The sequence below is a fragment of the Monodelphis domestica genome, chromosome 1 (assembly GCF_027887165.1).
Source record: "Monodelphis domestica isolate mMonDom1 chromosome 1, mMonDom1.pri, whole genome shotgun sequence".
NCBI classification, from domain to species: Eukaryota; Metazoa; Chordata; class Mammalia; order Didelphimorphia; family Didelphidae; genus Monodelphis; species Monodelphis domestica.
In genome coordinates this window covers 582,119,143-582,144,588 of record NC_077227.1, presented here as the reverse complement: position 1 = coordinate 582,144,588, position 25,446 = coordinate 582,119,143, and the positions used below count along the sequence as shown (strand labels likewise).

The following is a 25,446-nucleotide window of genomic DNA, read 5'->3' as shown; positions in this document are numbered from 1 at the left end:
TTACAAGTTAAGACCCTACCTATATTAAGGTTTATAGTAAATGTTTGTTTTTTTCTGGCATAAATGGATAATTTAAAAAATATTTCACTAAGAAAAATATCAGTCTTCCTCCTAATTCTGCCCCGTTTTTGCAGATGTGAACAAACATTTATAAAAAATGTAAGTAAATGTCCTTTTTGATATTCACAGAGTCCAGATTTAGTGCTTTTGAGACTGCTCAATCCTGAAATTAAGAATGCAATTATAAACAGAACATGGAGCTTTTCTTTATTGAAAAACAGATTAAAGTTGGTAAAAGAAGCAGCTAGGTTTTATTTCAGAATTCAAGGCAGAATTTTCTATAGGTTCGTGTTATAAAAACAAACATTTCCAAAGTGCCCCAAATTGAAAAGCCATCAGAACAGTGAATTGTTCCATGCAGCAGGCAGATAGATGCTTTTGCTAAAATGGGCAGTGCTAATACTATTGCCAGGAACATGTGCAAAATATCACTGCACTAGGGAGAATCTTCAAACAGACTAAGTAAGCTTTTCAGGCTTGGTCAAGAGATTGCACATGATGAATTTTAAGTAGTGCAAATAATAGACAAATAAAAGTTATCAGAGGCTAATGATGCCCAATAGATACGAACCATCCATACATACCATGATACATCATGGGTGGGGAGGGACAGGACAAAGGACAAAGCTCTTTTTTTACAAACAAACATTCCTACCATGATATCTCACAGGTGAGTGGGCCAAAGGACAAAGCTCTCTTACAAACAAGCATTCCCTCGTTGCTAATACTCCCAAGCTGTTAGTACTGAGAGCGGTTATCTCAGCTACCCTATTGATACCCTTTCCATCTTTGGTTCAGCAACTGTGATCTGCTTCTCCACACTGACTGCACAGCCTGGGTCAGGAGCTTCCTGGGACCCTTCCCATCGATTAGTTCAAACTTCTCATATTTTACATAATAAACAACATCCCACATAACAGATTTCTAAGTTTCTTGGCCAGTATTTGCTGGCAATCAGGGCAACAAGAAGAGGCCAGGCTGTCTTGCTCTCAGTCATGGCAATCAGCACAGGATGGTCTCTTGCCAGGGACCTTCCCCACCTCCTGGGCTTTTTCTGTAAAGGCCACTGCTACCCTGAAGATCTACTTCAAGATGACTCTAGCCTTACTATAATGATACAATAAATTAGTTTTAAAATGAAGCCTTTCCTGCTTCTAGTACACTAGAAATGGAGTGTGATGGTTTTTTAAGGGAGTTTGAGAGACTGTTGAAATTTGCAACAGTTTTACTCCCACATAGGATAGGTAGCAACCCCCAAGCCCCAAAGAGAAAGGCATCCCCAACTATGCAGGTAAAAAGTGACTCACTGGCAACAGTCCTTTCATTTGAATTCACCTGCTTTTGCACAAGGGCCAGGCCACTCTGGGCTCAGCCAGCAGTATGCGTAGCTTGCCAAGGCTATCCTTCCGGCCTCTGGAGGCCCTTCCATCCAGGATGAGTTCCGTGAATGCTGCCCCAAAGCACCTGCTCAGCCAACACAGCTAGCCTTTCTATGAAGCACTCGAGACAGTGGGATTAGAATAAAGTGGCAGTTTGCTCATAGGGGCAAGCAATGCCACCCTCAACCACATGGGTTTGCAAGATATTTTACAAAGGTTCCATTTATTGAAATGGTTCAGCTAGCAAACCTTCCTGTTTTATTTTTAGTGTACGTAGCCTAATCAAGCTTCTCAGCTGCAGTGTGTCTGTGCATCCTCCAGGAAAAGTTATTTCAGGATTTTTAACCACACACTGTTATTTCAGCTAGTCTTATTGGGGATCTGTTACATTAAATAACCATCAAACTGTGCCCTGAGCTTCCCAGGATGAGGTATTAGAATGGAAAGGAAGTTTCTAAGACAGAAGTATCAAACAGGCCTGCAAAACTTCCAAGTGAAGCCTGAGTCAGATTAGCATGTAATTGGGAAACATTTAACAGAACAAATAAAAATACAGTACAACATCAACTTAATTTGTGGTTTTCTAAGTCAATATGGGCAGCAGGGATCCTTTTCTATTTGAATTTGTTCTAAGATATCTGACATCTTTGGCCATAAATACCTGATTTAACACTAGTTCAGAAGACCCTTTTCTTGATGGAGTTCTGGTCACTTAAAAGCCATTCCATGACAACGTAGACTTAGGGTGTGTATGCAGTGACTCTGAATACGGGTTGCCTCATTACTCCCCTGGATGCTGCTGCTGCCCCTCAGCATCCATAATCATTCTGCCAATCATTAGGGTGAAATCATGAGCAATTGAGAAAGGGAAAGGGAGAGCGAGAGGGAAGATCCCAAGAACTGAAGCTGTTCTTACCACTGGCTCTGGTGATCTGGTGAACAGATAAACATTTTCATGTGAGACCAGTGATAAAAATATACACATCACTTCCAGAGGAAGTTGATTCTCCCTCCCCACAGCAGGGCAAAGGGTAGGGGGCATGAGGCAGGCCATGTTCAAGAAGGTGGCAGCAGCAACAAGAAAGGTGATTTCTCTAGAGAAGCAAAGTCCTCAGTGTTCATCTAAAGAAGAAAGAAAAAGAGAGCTTACTGTATAGCTGTAATTAGCAGAGCAAGATATTCATCATTACCTGACACAGATTTTCCAGTCTGAAAAATTTAAATCACAAGTTCCTCTATTGGCCCCAAAAGGTTGTAAGCTATAAGATTCTAAGTCAAGATCCTAAAAATGACATATTTCAACAAAACGCTAACATGATTACACAAGGATTGTTTTTGACCAGACAGTCCTACTGGAATAATCAAAGGCCAATAGATCTTGATGCTGGTGGCAGCAGGGTATGCTTATAACTGCTTAATACAATGGAGTTTCTTACAGAAAGAACTAAGAGGCAACTGAAAGCTTACATTAAACAGCCACAGAAGGTAGAGATAGCGGTTTTCACTGGGTAGGCTGATCCAAGAAGATTCCCTGGGTTTGGTAGATTTCTTTAAGAACCAATAAAACTGTATCCTCAGATTCCCTAGAGAGGAAGCAATGGCATCAAGACCATTAAAGAGAATTCATTTTAAAATGCCCTTACTCCTTAGGAATAATGGTATAAATGGACCTGGACATATTTCTTATGGTCCTGGTTACCATCTCTTGCAAAATAATTCTAAGCCTGTCTAAATCACTGACTTTGTTTTACATCTTTCTAAGCTAGCTAAACAATGCCTTACACAGTGATTTAAGGAAATTGCTTTTCTAACAACTTTATCAAATAGTACTCTGCAGAGTACTATACTGGGATATCTAAAAGTTATAATCTTTGTCCACTTGAAACTGTCTAGTAGCTACAAATTCACCCATCAATTTTTTTACCCACTTTTCCCATAACAGTATTTTCTTTAGTTCATAGCCTCACTAGTCCTTCTTGTGACCATCAAACAGCATACATTTATGGGAGAATGAAGCTAAATGATCAATTTGGGGTACTGAATCTATGACCCTGTTATCATTAACTCTGCTCTAATCACATAAGCTAATATATTACAAGTGAAAAGAAGTAATTTAATATAGTTTGTATTAAAAAAAATAATAACCAAGGGGGCACCTAGGTGGCTCAGTGGATAGGGAGCAAGGCCCAGAGACAGGAGGGTCCTAGATTCAAATATGACTTCATATTTCCTGTGTGACCCTAAGCAAGTCACTTAACCCCCATTCACACCCTAGCCTGTACTGGTGAACCTATGGCACACATACCAGAGAGTATTGGAGGGGTGCTCCCCCCCTCTACATGTTTCTAAGGACATTTCTCAACAGCCCAATGGGAGGCTTCCTCCTTCCCCTCTCTGGGATAAAGGGGTGGCTCACATGCCGCAGGAGGGTTACAATGTGGGCACTCTTAGCACTCTTCTGCCTCAGAACCAATATACATTGATTCTAAGACAGAAGGTAGGGGTTTAAAAATAATAAACACTGGGGGCAGCTGGGTAGCTCAGTGGATTGAGAGCTAGGCCTGGAGGTCCTAGGTTCAAATCTGGCCTCAGACACTTCCCAGCTGTGTGACCCTGGGCAAGTCACTTGACCCCTATTGCCTAGCCCTTACCACTCTTTTGCCTTGGAGCCAATACACAGTACTGACTCCAAGATGGAAGATAAGGGTTTAAAATAATAATAATAATAATAATAAACACCACCACTAATTAGGCCATACTATTTTATAATCTAGCCCCAGTGAGGAAAAATTAGTTAAGTCATATAGCTATTGTCCAATTCTTCTGTATTTAATTCATACTGCTCAGGTGCAAATAAGAACAAGAAAGCCCTAGGCTTACCAATAGCAGAGATGGCTTTGCAATGCAAATAAATATTCATTAAAACTTTCAATAGGTTTCTCCTGTAATACGTAGTCAATTCGCTGGCCCCCATTCAGCATTCCAACATTGATAGAAGCAGTTTCTTCTTTATCTGCCACAAGTGAATCTCCTGCTTGACCATCTAGAAATCAGGAACCAAGGTAATAGCAATCAATTTTTCATCTCGATTTTTCCTTTCTCTAAACTTCCTGTTTACTGTCAAGTTGTTCCCCACCCTCAACCCCTTCAAAGGAATAGCTTTCTCTCATTCCCACCAACCTTTAAAAGGCTTCTCTAATCCCACTGATTTCATTTAAATCAAGAGTTACCCACCTACATCCTACTGCCTGTTTTCTATGGTTCAGAAGCTAACAATTTTTTAAATGTTCATTTAATAAAATGTAATAATCATTCTTAGCCTATTAGCTAAGTGGGCCACACAATAACAGGTGGTAGACCCCTGGCTCTAGTTTGCTGACCCATGATTTAAAATACTGGCATTCTTTCTACTCAAGCCATTTCACTGGCTCTGTTTTTAAGAGTGGACTTTCTGGTTCATAAAATAAAGCTGAACACTGCTAAAGCTCAGAGACAAAGAAAGTCAAAGTGCTGTGGAATTAATAAAGAGTAGAAAAGTATAAACCACAGGAACAGAGTCAGAGAAAACTATCTAATGAATTCTAAAGAAACTCTCCTTTGAAAAAGAAACAAATGCTTGCAAAAGTCTTACCCCAAGGCTCACAGGCAAGAAATATTTGGGAGGAATTTTGGACACTACAGCAGCTTATTATTTCCTGGACATTGGTACTACATATTGTTTATGTAATTTGTGGTCTTGGTTTCTATAACTTTGGTGGCCTACTGAAGCCACCAAATGGGCATGAAGAAAAAAGCCCAAGGCCTGTGGGTAGCAGAAGGATTCCCTAGTCTAACACAGAAACCATTTATACAGTTCCACTAACCACTTGGCTTCTCTGGGATTGGTTCAGGCTCAGGTTCAGATTCATCTGCAGCAGCTGCTTCTGTAGCCTGAAGGGCTGGGTATGGAGTTCTGGTAAAGGACTTCCAGGCCATTCGCAAGGAACTCAACACATTGTTCTTTAAGTCCATGCTCATCCGGGTCAAGCCTTCTCTCAGTTCTAAAACATACAGTAGTAAAGGAATTTTAAGGAGTGGAGTATTCAGCACAAAGCTGAAGAGAAAGGCCAGAAGCCATGTCCATTGCCATGGTCTAAATCACCAGTTCTCAATCTGCCTGATTCTTAGCTTGGCCTTACCCAAATGCATCCTTTTCCTGCCTTTATGATGCGGGATCAGCATAGGCTCAAATTCCACTCCTGGAACCACCATTGGCTCAATCCTATATGCCACAGGGTCAAACTGCATAGAAAAGCAATAGCTAGACTTACTTCTGCCAGAGAAAGACAAGAAGAGACAAGCAATCACAAGCTCACTACAGAAAGCAAAAAAAAGAGAAATTAAGTCTTTTCCAGGCCAATAGTTTCAGTAGAATAATCTAGAAAAGAAAAAAACAACAACCAAAAAAGCCATCATACACAGTTTCTAGTTGTCTCTACTACTAAAGAGTCACAACCACATTCCAACTTAACTGTGCAACTTTCTTATATATTTATAGTCCTTTCACATAATCCATTGTTTAGACAAACTGGCCTTGTTATTCCTCCTACACAACAATCTATCTCCTGTCTCCTTTCTTTCAAATGCACATTCTCTTCCCCATCTCCTAAAATTCCTAGTTACCTTTGAAATGTCAACATGAAATCTAGGAATCCCAAACTTGTGGCCTAGTGGAATCTGATGAACCCCAAGTTTCAGGACTAGCTTATAGGTTGGAGACCCCAAAGTTTGTACTTGTTCTCTGTTCCCGTGGGAATCTACACTGAAGGGAATCCCAGGCTAGCAGTTTCAGACTGAGTGGGGGGACCCTCAGGGTAATATACAATCCACTTCAGGTGGGAGCTATGCCCAATAGAAGTCAAATGACTCTTTGGCACTATAGGCAGCACAATCAGTCTCGCTTGTGCATCAGTCTCACAAGCTGAAGGTCCTGAGTTCGATCCTCTCAGAAGGAGGGTGTGATATACTGGGAGAGACTTCTGGAGACAAGAAGAGTCATTCAACTTTGGACTGGGCTTAGCTCCCACCTGAAGTGGATTGTCTATTACCCTGAGGGTCCCCCACTCAGTCTGAAACTGCTAGCCTAGGATTCCCTTCAGTGTAGATTCCCACAGGAACAGGGAACAAGTACAAACTTTGGGGTCTCCAACCTATAAGCTAGTCATGAAACTTGGGGTTCATCAGATCCCACTAGGCCACAAGTTTGGGATTCCTAGATTCCATGTTGACAGAAACTAAATTGAAACTTAGTTTTAACTCCAAAACTAAGTGCCATCTTAATATGATGCCTGCTTTCCTTTATCTCTCCTCATTCCAAATTATCTTGAATTTATTTTGCAGATATTGAAGTACATGTCAACTTGCCATTAGCTCCTTGCAGGCAGAGAGGCAGTTTCTATTTGAATCTCTATATACTAAGTACCTGCCACACACAGCAGGTGTCTATTAAGTGATAGCTGACTGACTGACTGAAGTGAAGCTGTAACCACATAGTACTTACAGGGTGATAAATATTGAAGAAACCTTTGCAAGTTGGAAGTTTGTAGCTGGGATCAATTCTTTTCAATCCTCGGACAGTAAGGAACATTCCAATGGGAGATCCAAAGGCAAAAAAGATGTCTGGTTTATAGATTAGCCTAGGGTATTTCACAGAAGCCTGAGGATTTGGGGAGAGAAAGGAAAACAACACTCACAAATTATGTCTTTGTTTCTAGAACACCTATTGTTCTAATACCCCCCCAAAAAACAATTTGTCCAATGTTACCTGTCCAATGCTAATATCCAAATAGTCATCATTTCCAGCACCATCAGTACTATTACAGCCCTTGAATTTTTCTGAAAGTGCTGGTAAATTCTCTCCCAAAACTGACTGCTGATTTTGTTTAATACCCTGAGAAATTAAAAAAAAATCAAATTCCTTAGAGGTGCCTTTAAGAGAATCGGCCAAAGGATTAAATGATGTATTTTTGACATTTCAAAGGCAGTGCAACACAAAGACAAACAGTGTTGAAATGGTAGCCACTAATGCCAAAAGAGGGAAAAGTCACTCAGAAAACAAAATGGAACAACAGCTGCCTGACAGCAATGCTGTATCTGTATACACACTTCAGAGTGTTGTGCAAATTGGAACAGCCAACTGTGCAAGAGTTGGTAAAACATTAGCTAAGAAAAACAGATAAAGAAATGGAATAAAAAATAGATAAAGGGGAAAAACAGATACAAGGAAAACTGGGTGGGAATGTGTACTTACTAGGAAATTCTGTGAACTACTTTAACTGACAGATCAGAGTTTATAACTGTTTCACTGGCAGGAGAAATGAAACAACAAACACAAAACAAGAAAATAAAGCCAAATTAAAAACTAAAAGTCTGAACCAAACAAATATCTGAAGAATTGGGAAACATTTAACTAGTACAGAAATCTAAGAATGGAAGAGGGCAGCCAGTGAGGTTAGAATTCTGGGACCAATATCATGTTTAGTAGGTATGGAGGAGGTACAAAAGACTGACTTCCAAAGAGTAAAAAGAATATCATGACATCCCTGCCACCTACCCTGAGTCATGCTTGGCTGGGCAGAAGGATCTGACAACCTAATAGAGATGTATCCTCAAACAATAGAATTTTAGCCGGACATAAAATTATTACCTGTGTGTTTTCCCTGTTCTTAAAATAGTTTAGTATCTTCTTTCTTGGTCCCAAAGGAATTCCCATTTCCTGAAGATCTCTGTCTGTACACAAAGCCTAAGTACAGAAAATCAAATGCCTTACTTCTAGGTAAATTGGACAAAAATAAATAAGTATTGCGACTCCTGAGAACAGAGCCAGGCCTTGCTTCTGTTTTATATATGCATTTTGCATTGCTCTAGCTCTCCAAAGCAGAGTTTCATTTAAAAGGATACAAAAGAGTATTAAAAGTACTTTAACCTTGTAAGATGTTAATATTATAATGGTACAATTATCATTACTTTGCTGTAGAAGATATACTCTATCCTTGTGGAGACAGAAGAAGGGAGCCATTTGATGATGCCACAAAGTAGAGAAAAGCCATTCATCCTTATTCTCTAAGTAGGTGCTAGATGTCTCTGTCTTGCCTAACCATTATCCACAGAAAGAAGTGCACAATAATATTTAGAATATAACATAGAAATAAGAGAATTTGGTTTTAACAAAATATTATTATCAGAAGTATCTGCTCTTACAATAGTAACTAATAAGGAAGTATGTTTTTGTCTCCGAGTGGGGGAGAGGGAGAACCATGGAAGGAGATGGTTTGGATCATTTAATTTTGGAAAACATATGCTGAAAATCATTATTACATATAACTGGAAAAATAAAATATCTTTGAATCAAAAATAAATAAATAGAAATATCTGCTAAGAAAAAGCATGGCTTTGCATTGATGAAAGACATTTTAACAACTGATACCTCTGCTTCAAGTGAGAAAGAGCAAAAATGCTAGGAAGAAAACAAAGATGGAATTTACACTTGGGCTCTTCTCTAATCCTCCATCAGCAAAGGGAAGTAACATTATGCCAGAATCGTACAAATTGGCAAATCCTAACAAGTTTCAAAGAAGGGCCAAGTCACAGGCTGAGTAGCCGTCTTCCAAGGACTAACCTAACTGCAAACACTTGTCAACAGAAGGCTGACCATTAGATGATGACAACGTTTGGACCACACCCTCTCATTAATCCCCAAAGCACTGAAGGGGTACAATCTGTGCTATAGAAGAATATCCAAAATGATGAAATTGTGAATCTTTTTAAATACTTAAGCATATAAAAATATCAGTTCTTATAAGTGAATCTTAGAATACTAAAAACCTTGTATGAATCAAAAATCAATCACTAAACTTGCCACAGTGAAAATGTTATTTCACTTACTAGATTTATTCTGGCTGTCATACTATTTCCTTAAAATGATAAAGTTGTACAGGTTCTTTTGCTCCCACATATCTGTAGCCTGTTTTATTTAATTTATAAACCTGTACCTCATTTCTTAGAAATGGATACCAGTGTCAAATCCAAGGCAGAAAAATGGTAAGGGCTAGGCAATTGGGCTCAAGTGACTTACTCAAGGTCACACAATTAGCAAGTGTCTGAGGCCACATTTGAACCCAAGACCTCCTGCCTCCAGGCCTAGGTCTCTACTAAGTCACCTTGCTGCCCTGAATGTGTGTAGACTGTTAAAACTTTAAAATTCTATGGACTAAGGGTCTTAACAACATTAAATGATAAAGCACTACACATGTTAGCATTCAACAAATCCTTAAAGATAATTAAAATGATATAGCAAAGCTCCTAAGGACAGGTACTATATAGTCTATACATAGCTAAACATATGGTAGACCTTCAATAAGGATCACTTGATGATGTTGGTGAGTAAAGTAATAAAAGCATCAAAGTATCACAAATAACTGCTTAACCAATTTTACCAGAGCTGTTTTATCCATTTTCTCTTTCTTAAAGAGGCTACAGAATTCAGAGAGCTGAAGTTTCTTGAGATCTTCTTCCAGGCCCAATGTATCTTCCTGATCCAAAACAACCCTTTGAGTAACCTGGAAATTACAGAATAAAATGAATAATGGAGACAATAAAATACTAGTTCTATATGATCAAAAATAAAGAAAACATCCTTCCTTACAGCTCTGGTAAACCAACATTTATGGGAATATACTCTGTTGGGTGAGTGGGTGAGGGGATGGGAAGAGGAAGAATGTTGTTTCTGTGTTTACTGAGAAATGTCTGTTGTATAAAAGCAAAAATGTAGGAATTAATTGAAGATAAGTCACATTTTATAAAATTAAATTACAGAGTTCTCACTAAAAATATTTGGATTATTACTAATATCACTTTAATGGTATTTTGTTATAATAAAACATCATCTATGAATCTAGTATTATTAATACCATAAAGAGATCTATCAGATTCAGGTAATTTACTATAAACAAAACATGTATGAGAACCTAGAGTTAAAACAAAGCATAAATTAGAATGTGCCTATTCTGTTTTTAAAAGCACTTATCATTATCAACAAACATTTATTAAGCACCTTAAATGTACTAGATTCTGGGAAAACAAAAAAGCAGACATAGTAGTTGCTGAGTCTTAATATGGTTTATGGTTTAATTTGGGGAAACATTAAAAATAACTAATACAAGATAACATCATGTGTGCTAAGGTACCAGAAGAATGGCCAGAATAGTGGGTGATTTTACTTTACAAAAAAACTCATAGCAGTCCTTTTTTTAAAACAAGCTCTCCTAATACCCTTAAAATATGAACTAATTTATAAATATTCCATTCACAAAATGCTCAGTTTCCTCATATGTAAAACTATGGGAAATGAATATACTGACATCTAAATTCCCTTATATAACCTTACAATTTTACAAGTGTCCAAGCCCATAAGCATGCATCTTCTTAATTAAAGCTCATGTTTAGTTACTTAAAAATTCTGCTACCCAGTGTAAAATGCCTCTGACATCAAAGGATACTAGATATAATAAATACTATATTTATGTTTACCAAAACTGAAAATACTTAAGCTCAATTATGTTGACCTCAACTCCAGAAACCTGAGTCTAAATGCCTTCAAGGTGTACTGCTGAGTAACTGACTAAAAAACTAGCTTACCTTTTCACTGTCATTTTCCTCCAAAAGATCTTTCTGATTTGTTAGGAGATCAAATAATATAAGTGATCCTGTAAAAATAAAAGGGGAAAAAAGCAGGAAAAATCCAACCAGTACTAGCTTTTCCTATTTTGATATTTTACCCAACATACAAAAACAAGATAATGACTTGCTGTAAATAAGTCTGAAAAGTAAAAATCATTCCCCCTCTATTCTAACACCTATTCCAAATACTTCCCATAAGCCTTCTGTCACAGAACCTGATATGGCTCTAGAAAAGAACACTCTTACAAGTGTTAGGAGGCAACACAGGTATGGGAAAGAGGTTGGGGATCAAAGGCCTCATTGTACAGGTCCATGGTCTTATTCATTTCAGCTAGTGCTATGACTGGCTAGTCATTTCGCTACTTGAAGCCTCATTTTCCAATCCATCCTATCTGTAGCTTCTTTATCCATAGTTGTATTTCCTTGAGGACAGAGACTGCCTTCTCTTGTCTTTGCAGCCACAACCCTTAGCACAGAGTCTGGCATAGAGCAGGTATGTGATACATGTTTATAGACTAATTTTTCTCATCTATAAATTGGTCTTAATACCTGCACAACTTATCTCACAAAGGACGAAAAGATATTCTGCATATAAAAAACATTGTGAACATACAAATGTGAGCCTTTACTATTGTTATTATTACCTAAACTATGACCAGCTATGGATACGCCCCCCTTGAAATTAGGGTTCCTCTGCAGAAAGAGCGAGTATATTCGGTTCATTTCAGAAGCAACTGTGTCCACGATAGTCTGACAGTAGGTGGGGCTATTGTAAAAGAAGACATCCAGGATTGTGTCATTGGTGAAGTGCCGAAGGCGGTTGATGCTGGGCAGAGTAATTCTCCTCAGATCTCTGAAAACAGGAGAGAGACTTTACCTGGAGATGCAAATAAGAGTGCTATGGCCAATTCCATGTTATCTTCCAGAAACATATTTGTTTTGAGAACTTGATAAGCAGGGTTTGTCTAAGGCATGCCACATCTCTCAGAAAGTCATTTATCAAGTCTTTTTGGTGGGGAGGGGAAGAGAAAGGGAAAGAAGCAGTATCTTCCTTAAGAAAGGTTTGTTTAAAAGTTCTGTCAGACAGCAAAAGGAGGGAGCCTATCAGGATGGGACATAAACTCCAAGAGCTGTGCTCCAAAAGCAACAAGAGGCTGAGAGGATCCAAGAACCAAGAGAAGGCTACACCTAGAAAGAAGAGAGCCAAGGAACAGCAGAGATATGGACATCAGCCAGCCTTGGACTCTTTTTTTAGAAAAAAGTCCATTTTACAGTTTCTAACACCATAACCCAAGTCATGTCTATGATGTGAGTGAAGTAGTCCCTGACCCCAGCACACTTGGGAAAGAATACAGGATATCTGTCTAGGAAAATCATCATGACAGAAATAAGTATGGGCAAGGTTAACAGGTATGAAGAACTAAAAAGCATAAAATTGGGAAGGCTAATTTTCACCAGGGTCAAAGGTGAAAAAAATGCCCTCTCTTCTTTTCACACTTTTGGTAAAACAACTCACCTCTGGTGGTCTGCCACATTCACTGCTCTTCCTATAAAGATCTTCCCTCTCCCTATAATTCACATAAGATGCCCTCACCCTACCCAACTTCTCTGGTATCATGTCTTATCAAGAGACACTTAAAACGTCCAGTTTTTAACTACAAAAGTCTTGGCTCTCAGGATATCAAAACAATTCTAGTGTTACTTCTTTCAAGATTGGGAATTTCTTACCTTCTTTAAAAAGTGAATACATATTACCAAGATATATGGAAATAAAGAAAAATAAAAAACCCAACAAGAATGTGTGTGCTTGTGAGAGGGAGCCCTTGTTTAGCAATGCTGTTGAGCTACATAAATATGTAGTGATGATACAATCAAAAATGTTTCAAGAAACAAAAACTTCCTTTCATCCAATAAGTTTCATTTAGTATAACCCAGTGGAATTGCTTGTTAGTTCTGGGAGAGGGAAGGCAAAGAACATGAATCATAACCATGGAAAAATACTTAAATTAAAAAAAATTTTTTTAACTTTCATTTAATCTGGAGGTTTGGGTCAGAGTTTAACCATTTGACCCTCAAGAAACAAACATGGGAGGGGGCAACTGGGTAGCTCAGTGGATTGAGAGTCAAGCCTAGAGATGGGAGGTCCTAGGTTCAAATCTGGCCTCAGACAATTCCCAGCTGTGTGACCTTGGGCAAGTTACTTGACCCATATGGCCTAGCCCTTACCACTCTTCTGCCTTGGAGCCAATACACAGTATTGACTCCAAGACGGAAGGTAAGGGTTTAAATAAAAAAAGAAAAAAGAAACAAACATGGGAGTCTAGATTTCTTAGTAGGCTAAAAGATCTACAATGGACTTCTCCTGATGCCAAAAATATCCCTAGATATTCAATGAACAGAAGCCCTACTACAAAGTTTCAATAAGAACACAATCACAGTTGACTATCTCAAAGGTTTATGGTTTTACTCACACATCCACACCAGTAGAATGCAAAGGGCTATGCCAGTTGACAGGAAGAAACTCTACCCGGCCAATCTGTTGTTGTTCTTGGGCTTTCTTAAAGTGTGTTTGTAGCAGGCTCAAGGAAACACCACGGAAATCATTTACTGAGGAGGAAAAAAAAATTTACTCTGAATCAACAATTTATTCATTTCTTCTTTTTTAATACTTTTTTTACTTTATGACATCATTTCCTTAGCAGGGAAGGCAGGAAGAAAAGAAAGTTAGGGATAAATGAGAATTTATCAATTTAAGTAATCGTTGTAACCTATAAAACATTTCATTAAAAAGTATTAATTTCAAACTTTTTTCTGCTCTGTTCACAGGAAGATTCTCACAAAAAGTCCCTGGCTAGCTGTTAAATTCTTTAACATTCTCTAGTTACTTATAAACTGTGATTTTTTTTAAGTGTGATTACACTAGCATTGTGAGTAAGCACAATCAGGAAGACAACATACACAGTGCTACAAGAACATAAAAGAAAAAATAGCAATGACGGCAAAATGATACCCTGCACTCTGCCCCCCACTCTCACCCCTTCAACTCCTGGGTTTCCATGCAGATGCTGGGGAGCATGGCTGTGGAATTTACATATATTTCAGCCATTTTTTATTCATTTGTTAGTTTTACAGAAATCTTTTTTCCTTTATCCCTTTTAAAAAAAACATTTATTATAAGAGAATGATTCTTTAAGGATTCAGTGGGAAATGTGATATAAAAATTTAAGCTATCAAAAATTTACTTTAAAAACATTTTAAGTGGGGGCAGCTGGGTGGCTCAGTGGATTGAGAGGCAGGCCTAGAGATGGGAGGTCCTAGGTTCAAATCTGCCCTCAGATACTTCCCAGCTATGTGACCCTGGGCAAGTCACTTAACCCCACCGCCCAGCCCATATCACTCTTCTGCCTTGAAACCAATACACAGTATTGATTCCAAGACAGAAGATAAGTGTTTTTTTTTTTTAATAAAACAAAATAAAACATTTTACGTGAAAAATAATACATAACCATTGGACAATACCTGTCACATAAAATCTGTCTTCCATAAGACAATCCTAACTCACAGGTTTAAATGTTGATTGCCTATTTGGATATTTTGACTTTCTTTCAAACAAAACAATTTAAAAATGTGGTTTGTTAGGTGAATCTATCAAAAACTTCAACCTACAAAGAGTTTCATCAAGGCTTTTTGTTTTTACTTTGGCCACTGCCAACCCTTAGCACCCTCCTGACATTTATAGTATCTGGGATAGAGAAACCAGACTTCTATAAGTAGTTAGAACTTGGCCACTCATCGCCTACTAATTAAGAGATTATCTATTATCCGAGTATTATCCCTAGAGATTCAATAGTATTTTATTTATAAGTTAAGAAGCTTGGTTATTCAGCAGTCTACCTTTAACTCTTCCAAATCTGATTATACCACAAGTTATAGGCTAGCAACAATTTGTCACAGGCTGCAGGCATACCTCCTTAACACTGTTTAGGAAAACCAATCACTTACATATTTTGCACACTTACCACACTGTACAATGCTTCTGAATCGAAGATCACAAGCTGGTCCAATTCCATGGACCACAAAAACCAGATGATCTATTTGTAAGGGTTCTCCTAAAAAGTAAATAAAAAGACCAGTCTTTTTGACTGTTTAACCTTTTCATTAAGATTATTAAAACTGACAAATAATAAATATTATAAAAGAACTATCTGACTGTTTCTTGAATGAAATTGTTGAAAATTTTTTCTAGTAAACTTAAACAACAGACTAACATCCAAATTCTCAGTAGTTTCAGTAAAGGTTCAGTACCAGGACTTCTGTCTTTGATCTCTTTGATGTAAACTGGCCTAATAGTAGTATTTCTGATTCAAAGGATTTGAGCAATTTAATGTATTGTTGATTTAGTAACTTTTGGAATAGTTCCAAATTGGTTTCCAGCCTGGTTGGATCAATTCACAGATCTTCCCACAGTGCTTTGGTGTGTATGTTTTCCCAAAGCTCCTCTAACAATTGAAAATAAACAATTCACTTTTTATTACATAAAATTGACATTTTTTTCACATACAGTTAAAATTAGAAGGGAAATAGTTAACTAGAAAAAATGTTTGTAATATGTCTCTCTGTATAAAGGTTTGATATCCAAGTTATATACAGAACTAATTCAAATATACATGAACAAGAGCCATTCTCAAAGAAATAAATGGTTTAAGGATGTAGCAAGGCAATTTTCAAAGGAAGATACCCATACTATTAATAAACATATGAGAAAGTACTCTAAATCACTAATAATTAGAGAAAGTACTCTAAATCACTAATAATTAGAGAAATTTATCAGAATAAACCCACATTCAAACAACTCTGAGCTTTTATCTCATCCATCAGACTGGCAAAAATGACAACAAAGGAAAATGACAATTGTTAGAAGAGAAGTGGGAATAGGCATGATAATGACTGGTGGAGCTATAAATCTACTCAATTTGGAAGCCAATTTGGGACTATAGCCAAAAAGGCACTAAAATTTTGTTTTGGGTGTTTTCCCCCCTCACTAGAAAAAAAGAAGCTATTCACCAAGAGCTTCTTTTTATCTCTTTATATCATCTTCTCCCATTATTTCCTCCTTCAACCATGCCTCACACGAAGAGGTGGCCCTTATCCTTAACAAATCCCTCCACATGCATAAGTGACCCCATTCCATCTCATCTTCTCCAGCAGATTGCCCTTTCTATAATCTCTCACTAATCTTTAATCTCTGTCTACTTTCTGCTTTCCCATTACATACAAACCATGACCACATTTCCCCTATGCTAAAAAAAAAAACAAAAAAAAAACATCACTTGAACCATTCATCTCTCCTGTTTTTACTTCTTTTCCTCTCTCTGTCTTAACTCTGCAATATGGCTTCTGGCCTCATCATTCAACTGAAACTGCTCTCTCTAAAGTTGCCAATGATCTCTTAACTGTTAAATCTAACACACCTCTTAATCCACCTCCTCTGTGGTCTTTGGCATTGTTGAGTACTCTCTAGGTTTCTGTAACTGTTCTTAGTTCTTCTCCTACCTGTCTGATCAGTCCTTCTTATATCATAAACAATGATAATGGATATTTCCTAGGATTCAGCCCGCTTCTCTTGCCCCTCTAAATATTACTGTATTGGTGATATCATCATATCTATGCTGAAGATTCTCAGATCTATTTATCCCACTCTAACTTCTCTCCTGATCTCCATACTTGCTTTTCAAACTTCCTAGTGAATATCTCTACTCTTGATCTTAACCAAGGGGCCCAGAAGCGATCCTAGTAAACATCTCTAATAACTGGATGTCCTGAAAACATTTTAAACTCGCTATGTCCAAAACTGAACTCATTTATCTTTTCCAAGTACTCTTTCTTCCTAACTTTCCTATTATTATTGAGTGTATGAACTCAATTAGAGTGAAGTAAGCTGAACCTAGAAAATAAACTATGCAAGAAAAACAACACCGTAAAGTGTTAAGAACACAATTAATGCAATAAATATCCTACCCTCTAATAATGAGGTGATGAACTCAAAGTACAAAATAAAATACACATGTTAGACATGCCAATATGAGCAATTTGTTTTGCTTGATTATGCATATTTGACACAAAGATTTTGTTTTTACTTCTTTTAATTTGTTAGGAGAAAGGGAATTATTGATAGTTTTACAAAAATTAAAAAAGGAAGAAAAAGGTCACTGAATAATTTTTAAATGCATAAAAGAAGAAAAAGGCATTAGGAAACAGACTGATAACTCTGAAAAGAACATGTTAAATTTTTATATACATTGAAGGAGAAACAGATGGTACTATCAAAAGTGGCAGAGATTCACAGCTTCATTTACAATACTCTTTTTTCTTTGCTTAGTATATAGAAACACTGATCTCATTTGGTATTTAAGTTCAAAAAAATAAATAAAAACAAATGCTAATCTTTTATCAGAATAAACCCATGTACCTGAGGGTTATTTTTAAAAACTTTAACTTGGGGCACCAAGAAAATCTAAGCCAACATGTAAAGGTCACAATTTAGAAAATGGATACATAGAAATATTATTTTGGTAGATAATACTTAGCATAAGTTACCACAAGGAATATCAACGGAGATGTTTTCAACTCCTCTCTTCACGGTTCTAGGGCGCCCCTGTTCAGTAGGTATAGATCCCCATTCATCAGATCCTGCCACTGGGTGGTAATGAACCATCAGCTTAAACAAAAATATTAAAGTAATTAATAAAGTCAATATTGAAGTCATCCCTATGAGGACTTCTAGCAAAGAAGGAAAGAAAACATAATTTCAAACATATCAGAAATATACACTTCTGAATCAGAAACAAAGAGTTGCTGGGTAGCTACTGTACCCTAAGAAAAGAACCTTGAGATTTTGCACTGGGCAAACTCATCAAGATGTTTTTAATAAATAAGAGTTATTTTTTGTAATATTCTTGAACTTTTTTTTAAACCTTTACCTTTCCATTTTAGAATCAATACTGATTCTACAGCAAAAGAGCAGTAAGGGCTGGGCAATGAGAGTTAAGTGACTTGCCAGGGTCACATAGCTAGGAAGTGTCTGAGATCAAATTTGAACCCAAGATCTCCTGTTCCTAGGCCTGGCTCTCTATCCAATGAGCCACCTAGCTATCTCCATATTAATTTTTTTTTAAGCTAGATTAAACTTCACAGATTTTTCCTCCAATTAAGACTAGTAATGTTATACCAACATCATCAATACTATTTCATACATTTTTGTTATTTTAATTTACATAAGTTCATATTATAGACCAAAGAATTATCTCCAAAACACCCCTATTAAGACATCCATAATAACCTGGGAAGTGATGGGGAGGACTCTGCGCATCTCCATAATATTCTGCCCTCAGCATATTAATATAATCAGTTCATCAAATTAGTTAATTGCCTTCTAGCAAAGGGAGAGAGAGCCTGACCCTAAGTAGATGAGATATAGATTTGAAGAAAGCAGAGGTAGGAAATGTACTGAAGAAATTATTAAGGAGGGGCAGTTAGGTAGATACTTTTTGTGGATACTTAGTATTGGTTATAAGGCAGAAGGCAAGGGTTTAAAAAACAGAACAAAAAAAGAAATGATTGAGGATACTTACCTGGGCCTTCCTGGATACCATAAGAGATATGTATGCTCCACTTAATTCATTGTCAGTAGTAAACAATGTGTTTCCATATGAATGAAATGAGTCAAACAGATAAAAACTCATGCCCTTATTTTGGCTAAAGAAGTGACAGGCATATAATTAAGAGTTACATACAACTCACACACCTACATTCATTTAAAAGATACTTCACACTAATTGGTCTACAACATGTGGAAGACATGCCCATCCAGAGTTTTGCAGTACTCTGTACATGTTGGTTTCCTAATTTACTCTGGTAGATTTCTCTGTAGTTTCCTTATTATAAAATAGGTAGAGGGGGCAAGTAGGTGGCTTGGTGGATGGAGAACCAGGCCTGGAGACAGGAGGTCCTGGGTTAAAATATTATCTCAGATACTCTTAGCTCTGTGACCCTGGGTGTGTCACTTGATCCCAATTGCTTAGCCCTTCCTGCTCTTCTGCCTCGGAACCATTGATTCCAAGGCAGAAGATAGGGGTTTTAAAAAATAAAATAGATGGAAATAAATAAAGACAGTGTGCTACTAGTTGTTAAATTCTTAAGAAAATTAAGGGAGGAAAAAGTTATTGAAGAATAAACTTAATTGAATCCTGAGTGATAATAAAAACAAGAAACTGTATTCTCTTTAATTCAAATTTCATCACATCAGAGGAAGTCTTTGATTACCTTTGGATTATGTAATATAATGATTTCTCTATTTGGGGATTCAAGTTTCTTTTTCCATTCATCTAGTGTTACAGCAAGCATGTAGGTTTCCTTAGAAGAAAAGACATTTCATTAGATTTTTCCAACAGCTTTTCAAGTCAAAACAACTTAGACACATGAATCTTGCTAGAGTACAACCAAATTCACCAAGCACCTTTATTTCAAGATGATATAATTCCAGAGTTCTGAGGTAACAAAAGGAGGCAATAGACATAAAGAATGTATTCTATAGTATTAACATTAAAAATGATCATATAATATGAAAAATGCACATAATTTTCTAAAGTCTTTTAAGAATCAGAAAATGAAAATTTCTTTCTAAGTTTTAACTTCAAGTTAACTTAATTTCCAAAAAAAGGAATGCTAATAATCTATGAATCTGGTACTATCTCATGATTTTTGGAGTTGAAACAAAATCAGAAAACTCAAGAAGTAGAGATATTAAAAAAGGAGGAAAGGAAGACAAAAACTAAAGAAAACAACTGCTATATGTAAAGCATCGTAGTTACCTCTAATTGTTGACTGAAGCTCTCAGAATAGGGAACATATTTATTGTCTTTGTCTCCTTTGTAAAACCAAGTACAGCGCCTCACTTCTGATGCTAGCTCATCCCAATACACAGCATACCTTGTCCTCTCTCCCAAATGCACATCATATCGGCCCCCATCGGTGGGAACAACTCTTCCATTACAATCTGTTTCTAATAGGAAAAAGGAAAAGAAGGAGAAACACACTTAACGGGGAAAAAAAGGCAGGATATATTCTACACTAAATTCTGGATGATGTTGCACTTTATAAATTTCTTTATAACTATACTTGTGTTCCATTACAAATTACAAATTAAATTTGTGACCGCTGAGAGTCATGATTTTTACCATATTTAATAGGACACTATACTCTAGGCCATCTTTACCCTATTTTATAGAATCCAAAAATGATTCGCTTCAAATGGTACAGAGGATAGAAAACCCAGGTTTCTAGTAACTAAAGAAACCCCAATTTGTATATACACATATATATGTATACATATTTTATATTCAAAGGCATGATAAACTAAAACAAATTGGGAAAATATACTTTAAAATAATTGGCTAAAATTCCAAAAGAAATTATTTTCAAATAACAAAAACAAATGTCTTAAACAGGACAATTGGAACTATCTTTTCCATAATACAACCAAAAACAAGGAAGGAAAAAAGTTTCTAAACAATAAAAATGTCACAAAACTTATGACCTAAAGCTCATACAATTCACTAACAGAGCCCTTCAAGTCCTCACACTCTATATTTACCCTTATTTATATTCAGTTATAGGCTTGGTTATATCATTTCCAAGCCAGGAACAGATAAGAAGTAGCCTATTAGAAGGAAGGAAATGACTTGTTAGAGAAAAGTACAGTAACAGCAGCAGCAAAAAGTAATGGCTGAAAACAAAGGGGGAAAACAAAATCAACAAAAGCAATAATCTACCAAAAAAATTATATTTAAAAAAAATATTTTAGCTTCATTCATCCCTCCATTGCTCCTGAGGGATTGATTGTACAATTGCACAATAATACTAATACTACCTCTAAGTCTTTCCTAATTTTAGGATTCTATGATGATTCTTAGTCATCATGAACAGCTAAAAGAAATTCAGTACAATTTAAGAAGATAGAAAAGTACATGATGACAGTTTTGAAAGATTTCCATCAAAAACAAATTAAAATAAAAACCACTTAAGTACTCAGAGGTGCTAATTTCAAAATTCTGCCACTGACAATGATTTATCCCTAGGCATTCTGAATGACTAAGATTTATTGTTAGCTAGATTTGCCAGAAGGTACTCATGTCAAGCTTGTAGCTTTTATATGATTAATAGATAGGATTTACATAACTTTTTAAGGTTTTTCGAAGCATTTCTAAGGGTCTCATCTGATCCTCACAACAGCCCTGTGAGGTTGGTGCTATTATATTCCCCATTTTACAGAAAACTACGTGGAGAGAGGTTAAGTGACTTTCCTAGGGTCACACAGCTAGTAAGCACCTGAAGCAGGATGGAATCTCAAATGTTTACAAGACTAAAAACACACTATCTACTGAATCACCTAATTGCCTGATATGAAAATTCTCAATAATTTTTTGAAAATATGTTTTTTGTTCAGGTGTATCGGACTCTAATGATTCTTTTTGGGGTTTCCTGGGCAAAGATATGGAAGTGGTTTGTCATTTTTTTCTACAACTCATTTGATAGATGAGGAAACTGAAGCAGAATTAAATAACTTGCCTAGAGTAACACAAACAGTAATTGCCTAAGGCCACATTTGAACTCAGGTCCTTCTGGCTCCAGGCCTGGTACTCTATCCATTATACCACCTAGCTGCCCTTTTGGAAAACAGTCTTTGTTAAAATTATTTGCTATGAGTTCTATCTTATTTATAGTTTAATATAGATGAAAATAAGTATAGTGAGAGAACTTTAAACTTGAGAATCAGAAAACCTGAGTTCACATCCCAACTTAATTCCTTATTAGCTAAGTGTCTGTAGGCATCACTTAACTTCATTGGGCTTATTTCCTCATCCATAAACTGGGATATTAATATAGGACGTGAGAGAAATGCTTTGTAAACTATTGTCGGTTTTCTTCAACATTTTATTAGCGATTTATTTAGATAAAGCTGTAGAGAGTACTTACCTCAATTCTATAGATAGCATAAAACTAGAAAGAACATCTAACAAATAATTACATAAGGGGGAACTTAAAATTTTTTGAGGATGAGATTGGATTAGACCTAATACAATAAAATGTAATGGGAATAAATGTAAAGTCTGACAATTATGTTAAAAAATCAACTGCAAAAACACAGGATGGAAGATACATGGCAAGATAATTCTGGTGAAAAAGAAAATTTCAATATTAATTATTAAGCAAACTCAGTATTAGTCATTATGGTATGATGGCAGTCAAAAAACTTAATGTGATTTTTATCCTGCCATATTTTAGGAAAGACATTAATAAATTAAGACAAGTAGAAAAAAGGATAACCAGGATAATAAATAAAAATCATGCCAAATAAGGATCATTAGGGATATTTAAATGTGAGGGGACAGTTAGGTAGCTCAGTGAATTGAAAACCAAAAGTCCTGGGTTCAGACCTGGCCACAGACACTTCCTAGCTGTGTGATCCTGGGCAAATCACCCCAATTGCCTAGCTGTAATCTCTCTTTTGCCTTGGGACCAATACACAGTATTGATTCTAAGACAGAAGGTAAAAAAAAAAATTGTGAGGAGGCAGTGAAATTTTCAAGTACATGGAGGGTTACTGTGTAGAAAAAGGATGAAACTTTTTCATTAGGCCCTTAAAAACAAAACTAGGAAAAATAGGTATAAGAAGTTGCTGAGAGACAAATTCAGGCTCAACACTAAGAAAAACTTTACTGGAACTGTCCAAGACTAGAAAAGACTACTTTAAGATGTGCTGAATTCCTTATCAAAGGAGATCTTTAAGCACAGGCTAGAAGTTGTAAAAGGGATTTCTTGTTCAGGTGCCCTTTGAAGTCTCTTCCAACTCTATGACCTTATGATTATAAACTGAAAAAGGCAAAATAAGTATAATTATCTACCAAAACCCATAATGTTCTGCCTACCAGAACTATAAGCTTCTTCCAGCTGCTGTGAATCTTCAGTGTTGAAAGGAATCCATGTCTCTTTTGAATCTATTATCTTGCAGTAAAACCAGTGAGGAGATACCGGCTCATACAAATTGGCTGCATCCATGTCTATTATCTCAAAGGAACTAGAAGAATTTGATGATGGGGAAAGATCTGACTGGGACAGCTGTTCTTGCTGCTGTCCCACAGATGACATTGTGTTTTCTAAAAGACAAGTGAAAGAAAACAGACTCAAGGAAATGTTTTCACATACACTATTGGAATTGGTGCCCTGAGATCTGACCATTTTATGGTAGGTGGGATTATCTCTGCAAAAGGACAATCAATGTAGTAAGTGGACAAAAACTAGCAGGATCCTGAAAACAAAAAGCCAACTTACATGTTAACACTCCTTTTTTTTTACTTTAAACAAATATTTGTCCCTATGACAAGTAACTGTCTAGAGCTGGGCTCCCTACTCTTCCTCAGAAAGGCAAGGCAAAACAAGTATTTCTCAAAGCACTTACTATTCATTAAGCACTTATTACCACTCTGTACTAAGTGCTCAGGATTCAAATTCAAAAAAAGAACAGTCTCAGCCCTCATGGAACTAACACTTTAAGGGAAGAAGACAGCACCTAAAGGGTGGTAAAAAGGGATAAGGATAAAAATTGTAATTTGGGGGAAGAGGTATCCACCAGGGGAGTGTGGTGTTAGAAGTCTCGGAAAAAAAACCGATGGATCAAGCATGTAGACTTCAAAAATTTGTTATATGAGGCCAGAATGTAAGCAACTGGTAAGGTCAAGACTGTGCTGCAATGAAATATTTGACACCAGAATTTCATTCCAGTCTGATCAAGAAAGAAATTTTAAGGCCAACAGCAACCCAGTACCAAAGCCAGAGTATCTTCCAAGCAAATCAATCTGAATTGAAAAGGACCTCATAAGTCATGTCCAAAATTGAGCCCAAGTTTTAAGCCTGCTCCAGGTACGCTTTCAGAAGCGTCATTTCAAGCATCTTCAAAGATGTCATTTTAAACTTGCTGGTAGTCACTGGAGAATGCCTAAAAGAAGTGCTAGATACTATGACCAGCAGTTATAGATCCCACCATACCTTCTGTCCTCTTCCACATTAGAAGCCGTCTGAACAGGCAACCATTTTAGAAAGTAAGGCCACCATCTCAAGGGAATCATCAATAACTATCGTTTCCATTTATAAAGTGTTCTATAATTTTTCTCAGAGAACCCGAAGCGCGCGCACACACACACACACACGCGCGCACACACACACGGGACCGTATTTTATCTGCGCCCCATCTCAGCTGGACAGATGAGGGCAAAGTACCATTATCTCCGTTTCGCAGATGAGGAAACTGAGGTTCCGAAACTGGGGACTTTGCCCGAAGTATTCGTGGCAAGGAAGTCATAGGGTTGGAAACTGGAGACAGCTGCTGGGACACCCCATACAGCGTTCCCTCCACCTAGGGAGCATCTCGACCTTCAGGGCTAGCCTGGGCGAGATGGGGTTCAGAGGAACCCCCGACGCGCCCACGAGGATCTTGGTCTTTCTCATCGCCAACCCCACCTGGGCGGGTGCGGGTGGGGGGATATCCTGCGTCCTCAGCCCGGCCTGACCTCCGGGGTCGTGCCCTGGGGGTGAGACGTCGCATCCGCTTTACCCCTCGGGCCTGGCTCCCGGCTCTGCCTCTAGTGTCTCACCCACCCACCCACCCCCAGTAACTTCTCCAGGAACACGACGATGACAGCAACGGAAGAGCCGCAACGGGAGGGGGGAGACTGGGAGCGCAGCAGGATCGCCCCCAGGCTCCGCAGGCGGGACCCGGAGGAGGCCGCTCGCCCCGCCCCGCCGGGCCTCCGGGCTGCATCCCTACCCCGCCGCCCCCACCCTACACCAGTCCACGCCGACCCCAGCGGTCCCCTCGGCCCTCCCGGTTCTCTCACCTTCTCTCGGCCTCCGTCCGCTGGAGGGCCGGCCCGGCCTGTCAGCGCCCAGGCCCCTCCCCGAGGCCGGGCGGGGACCCTAGGGGAGGAAGGAGGGCGGGGCGCTCGCTGAGAGTCTGGATACACCCCCGCCCTCGCTCCGGCTCCCACGCGCAGCCGCGGAGCCTTAGCTCTGGTCTCCTCCCTCCTGCCCCCCACTTCACCCCAGCCCACCCCGGCTCCTAGCATCCGAGATGCGGGAGGAGGAAGGGAGAGGGAGCCGGGGCACGGGGATTTCGGGGCGCACGGCACGTGTCGCGAGACTTGAGGGCGGAGCTCGCGGGAGAGGTGCTGGAGAG

At 38.0% G+C, this 25,446-nt stretch overlaps 1 protein-coding gene across 4 annotated transcripts; it reads right to left on the bottom strand.

The window, feature by feature from the left end:
* Nucleotides 1-246: 246 nt before the first annotated feature.
* Nucleotides 247-25,376, bottom strand: DDHD2 (DDHD domain containing 2). 4 transcript variants are annotated; one of them, XM_001381832.4, is made up of 18 exons: nt 25,109-25,376; nt 23,144-23,371; nt 20,027-20,217; nt 19,479-19,568; nt 17,754-17,874; nt 15,176-15,265; nt 13,628-13,763; nt 11,801-12,009; nt 11,115-11,182; nt 9,914-10,036; nt 8,125-8,220; nt 7,243-7,368; nt 6,979-7,134; nt 5,618-5,720; nt 5,303-5,479; nt 4,320-4,482; nt 2,907-3,022; nt 247-2,561 (listed from the first exon to the last, which is right to left on the bottom strand). In XM_001381832.4, exons 2-17 carry the CDS (start codon nt 23,361-23,363, stop codon nt 2,941-2,943), a joined length of 2,151 nt encoding a protein of 716 aa, XP_001381869.2. In that variant the 5' UTR covers nt 23,364-23,371; nt 25,109-25,376; the 3' UTR covers nt 247-2,561; nt 2,907-2,940. The 4 variants fall into 4 exon arrangements, 3 of the variants coding, with proteins under 3 accessions (XP_001381869.2, XP_056669504.1, XP_056669505.1); XM_056813526.1 differs by lacking the exon at nt 23,144-23,371 and having other exon boundaries at nt 25,109-25,228; XM_056813527.1 differs by lacking the exons at nt 247-2,561; nt 2,907-3,022; nt 4,320-4,482; nt 5,303-5,479 and having other exon boundaries at nt 5,618-5,751; nt 25,109-25,246.
* Nucleotides 25,377-25,446: the final 70 nt, after the last annotated feature.

What these genes read in the sequence shown, in the direction of transcription:
- DDHD2 (XM_001381832.4), bottom strand. Translation starts at nt 23,363, where the DNA reads ATGTCATCTGTGGGACAGCAGCAAGAACAGCTGTCCCAGTCAGATCTT. An exon ending in CATAGCTGGTCATAGTTTAG is followed by an intron (nt 11,183 to 11,800) that starts GTAATAATAACA and finishes TTATTTTTACAG; the next exon opens with GATCACTTATATTATTTGAT. An exon ending in AGAACAGGGAAAACACACAG is followed by an intron (nt 7,369 to 8,124) that starts GTAATAATTTTA and finishes TTAATTTCTCAG; the next exon opens with GGTATTAAACAAAATCAGCA.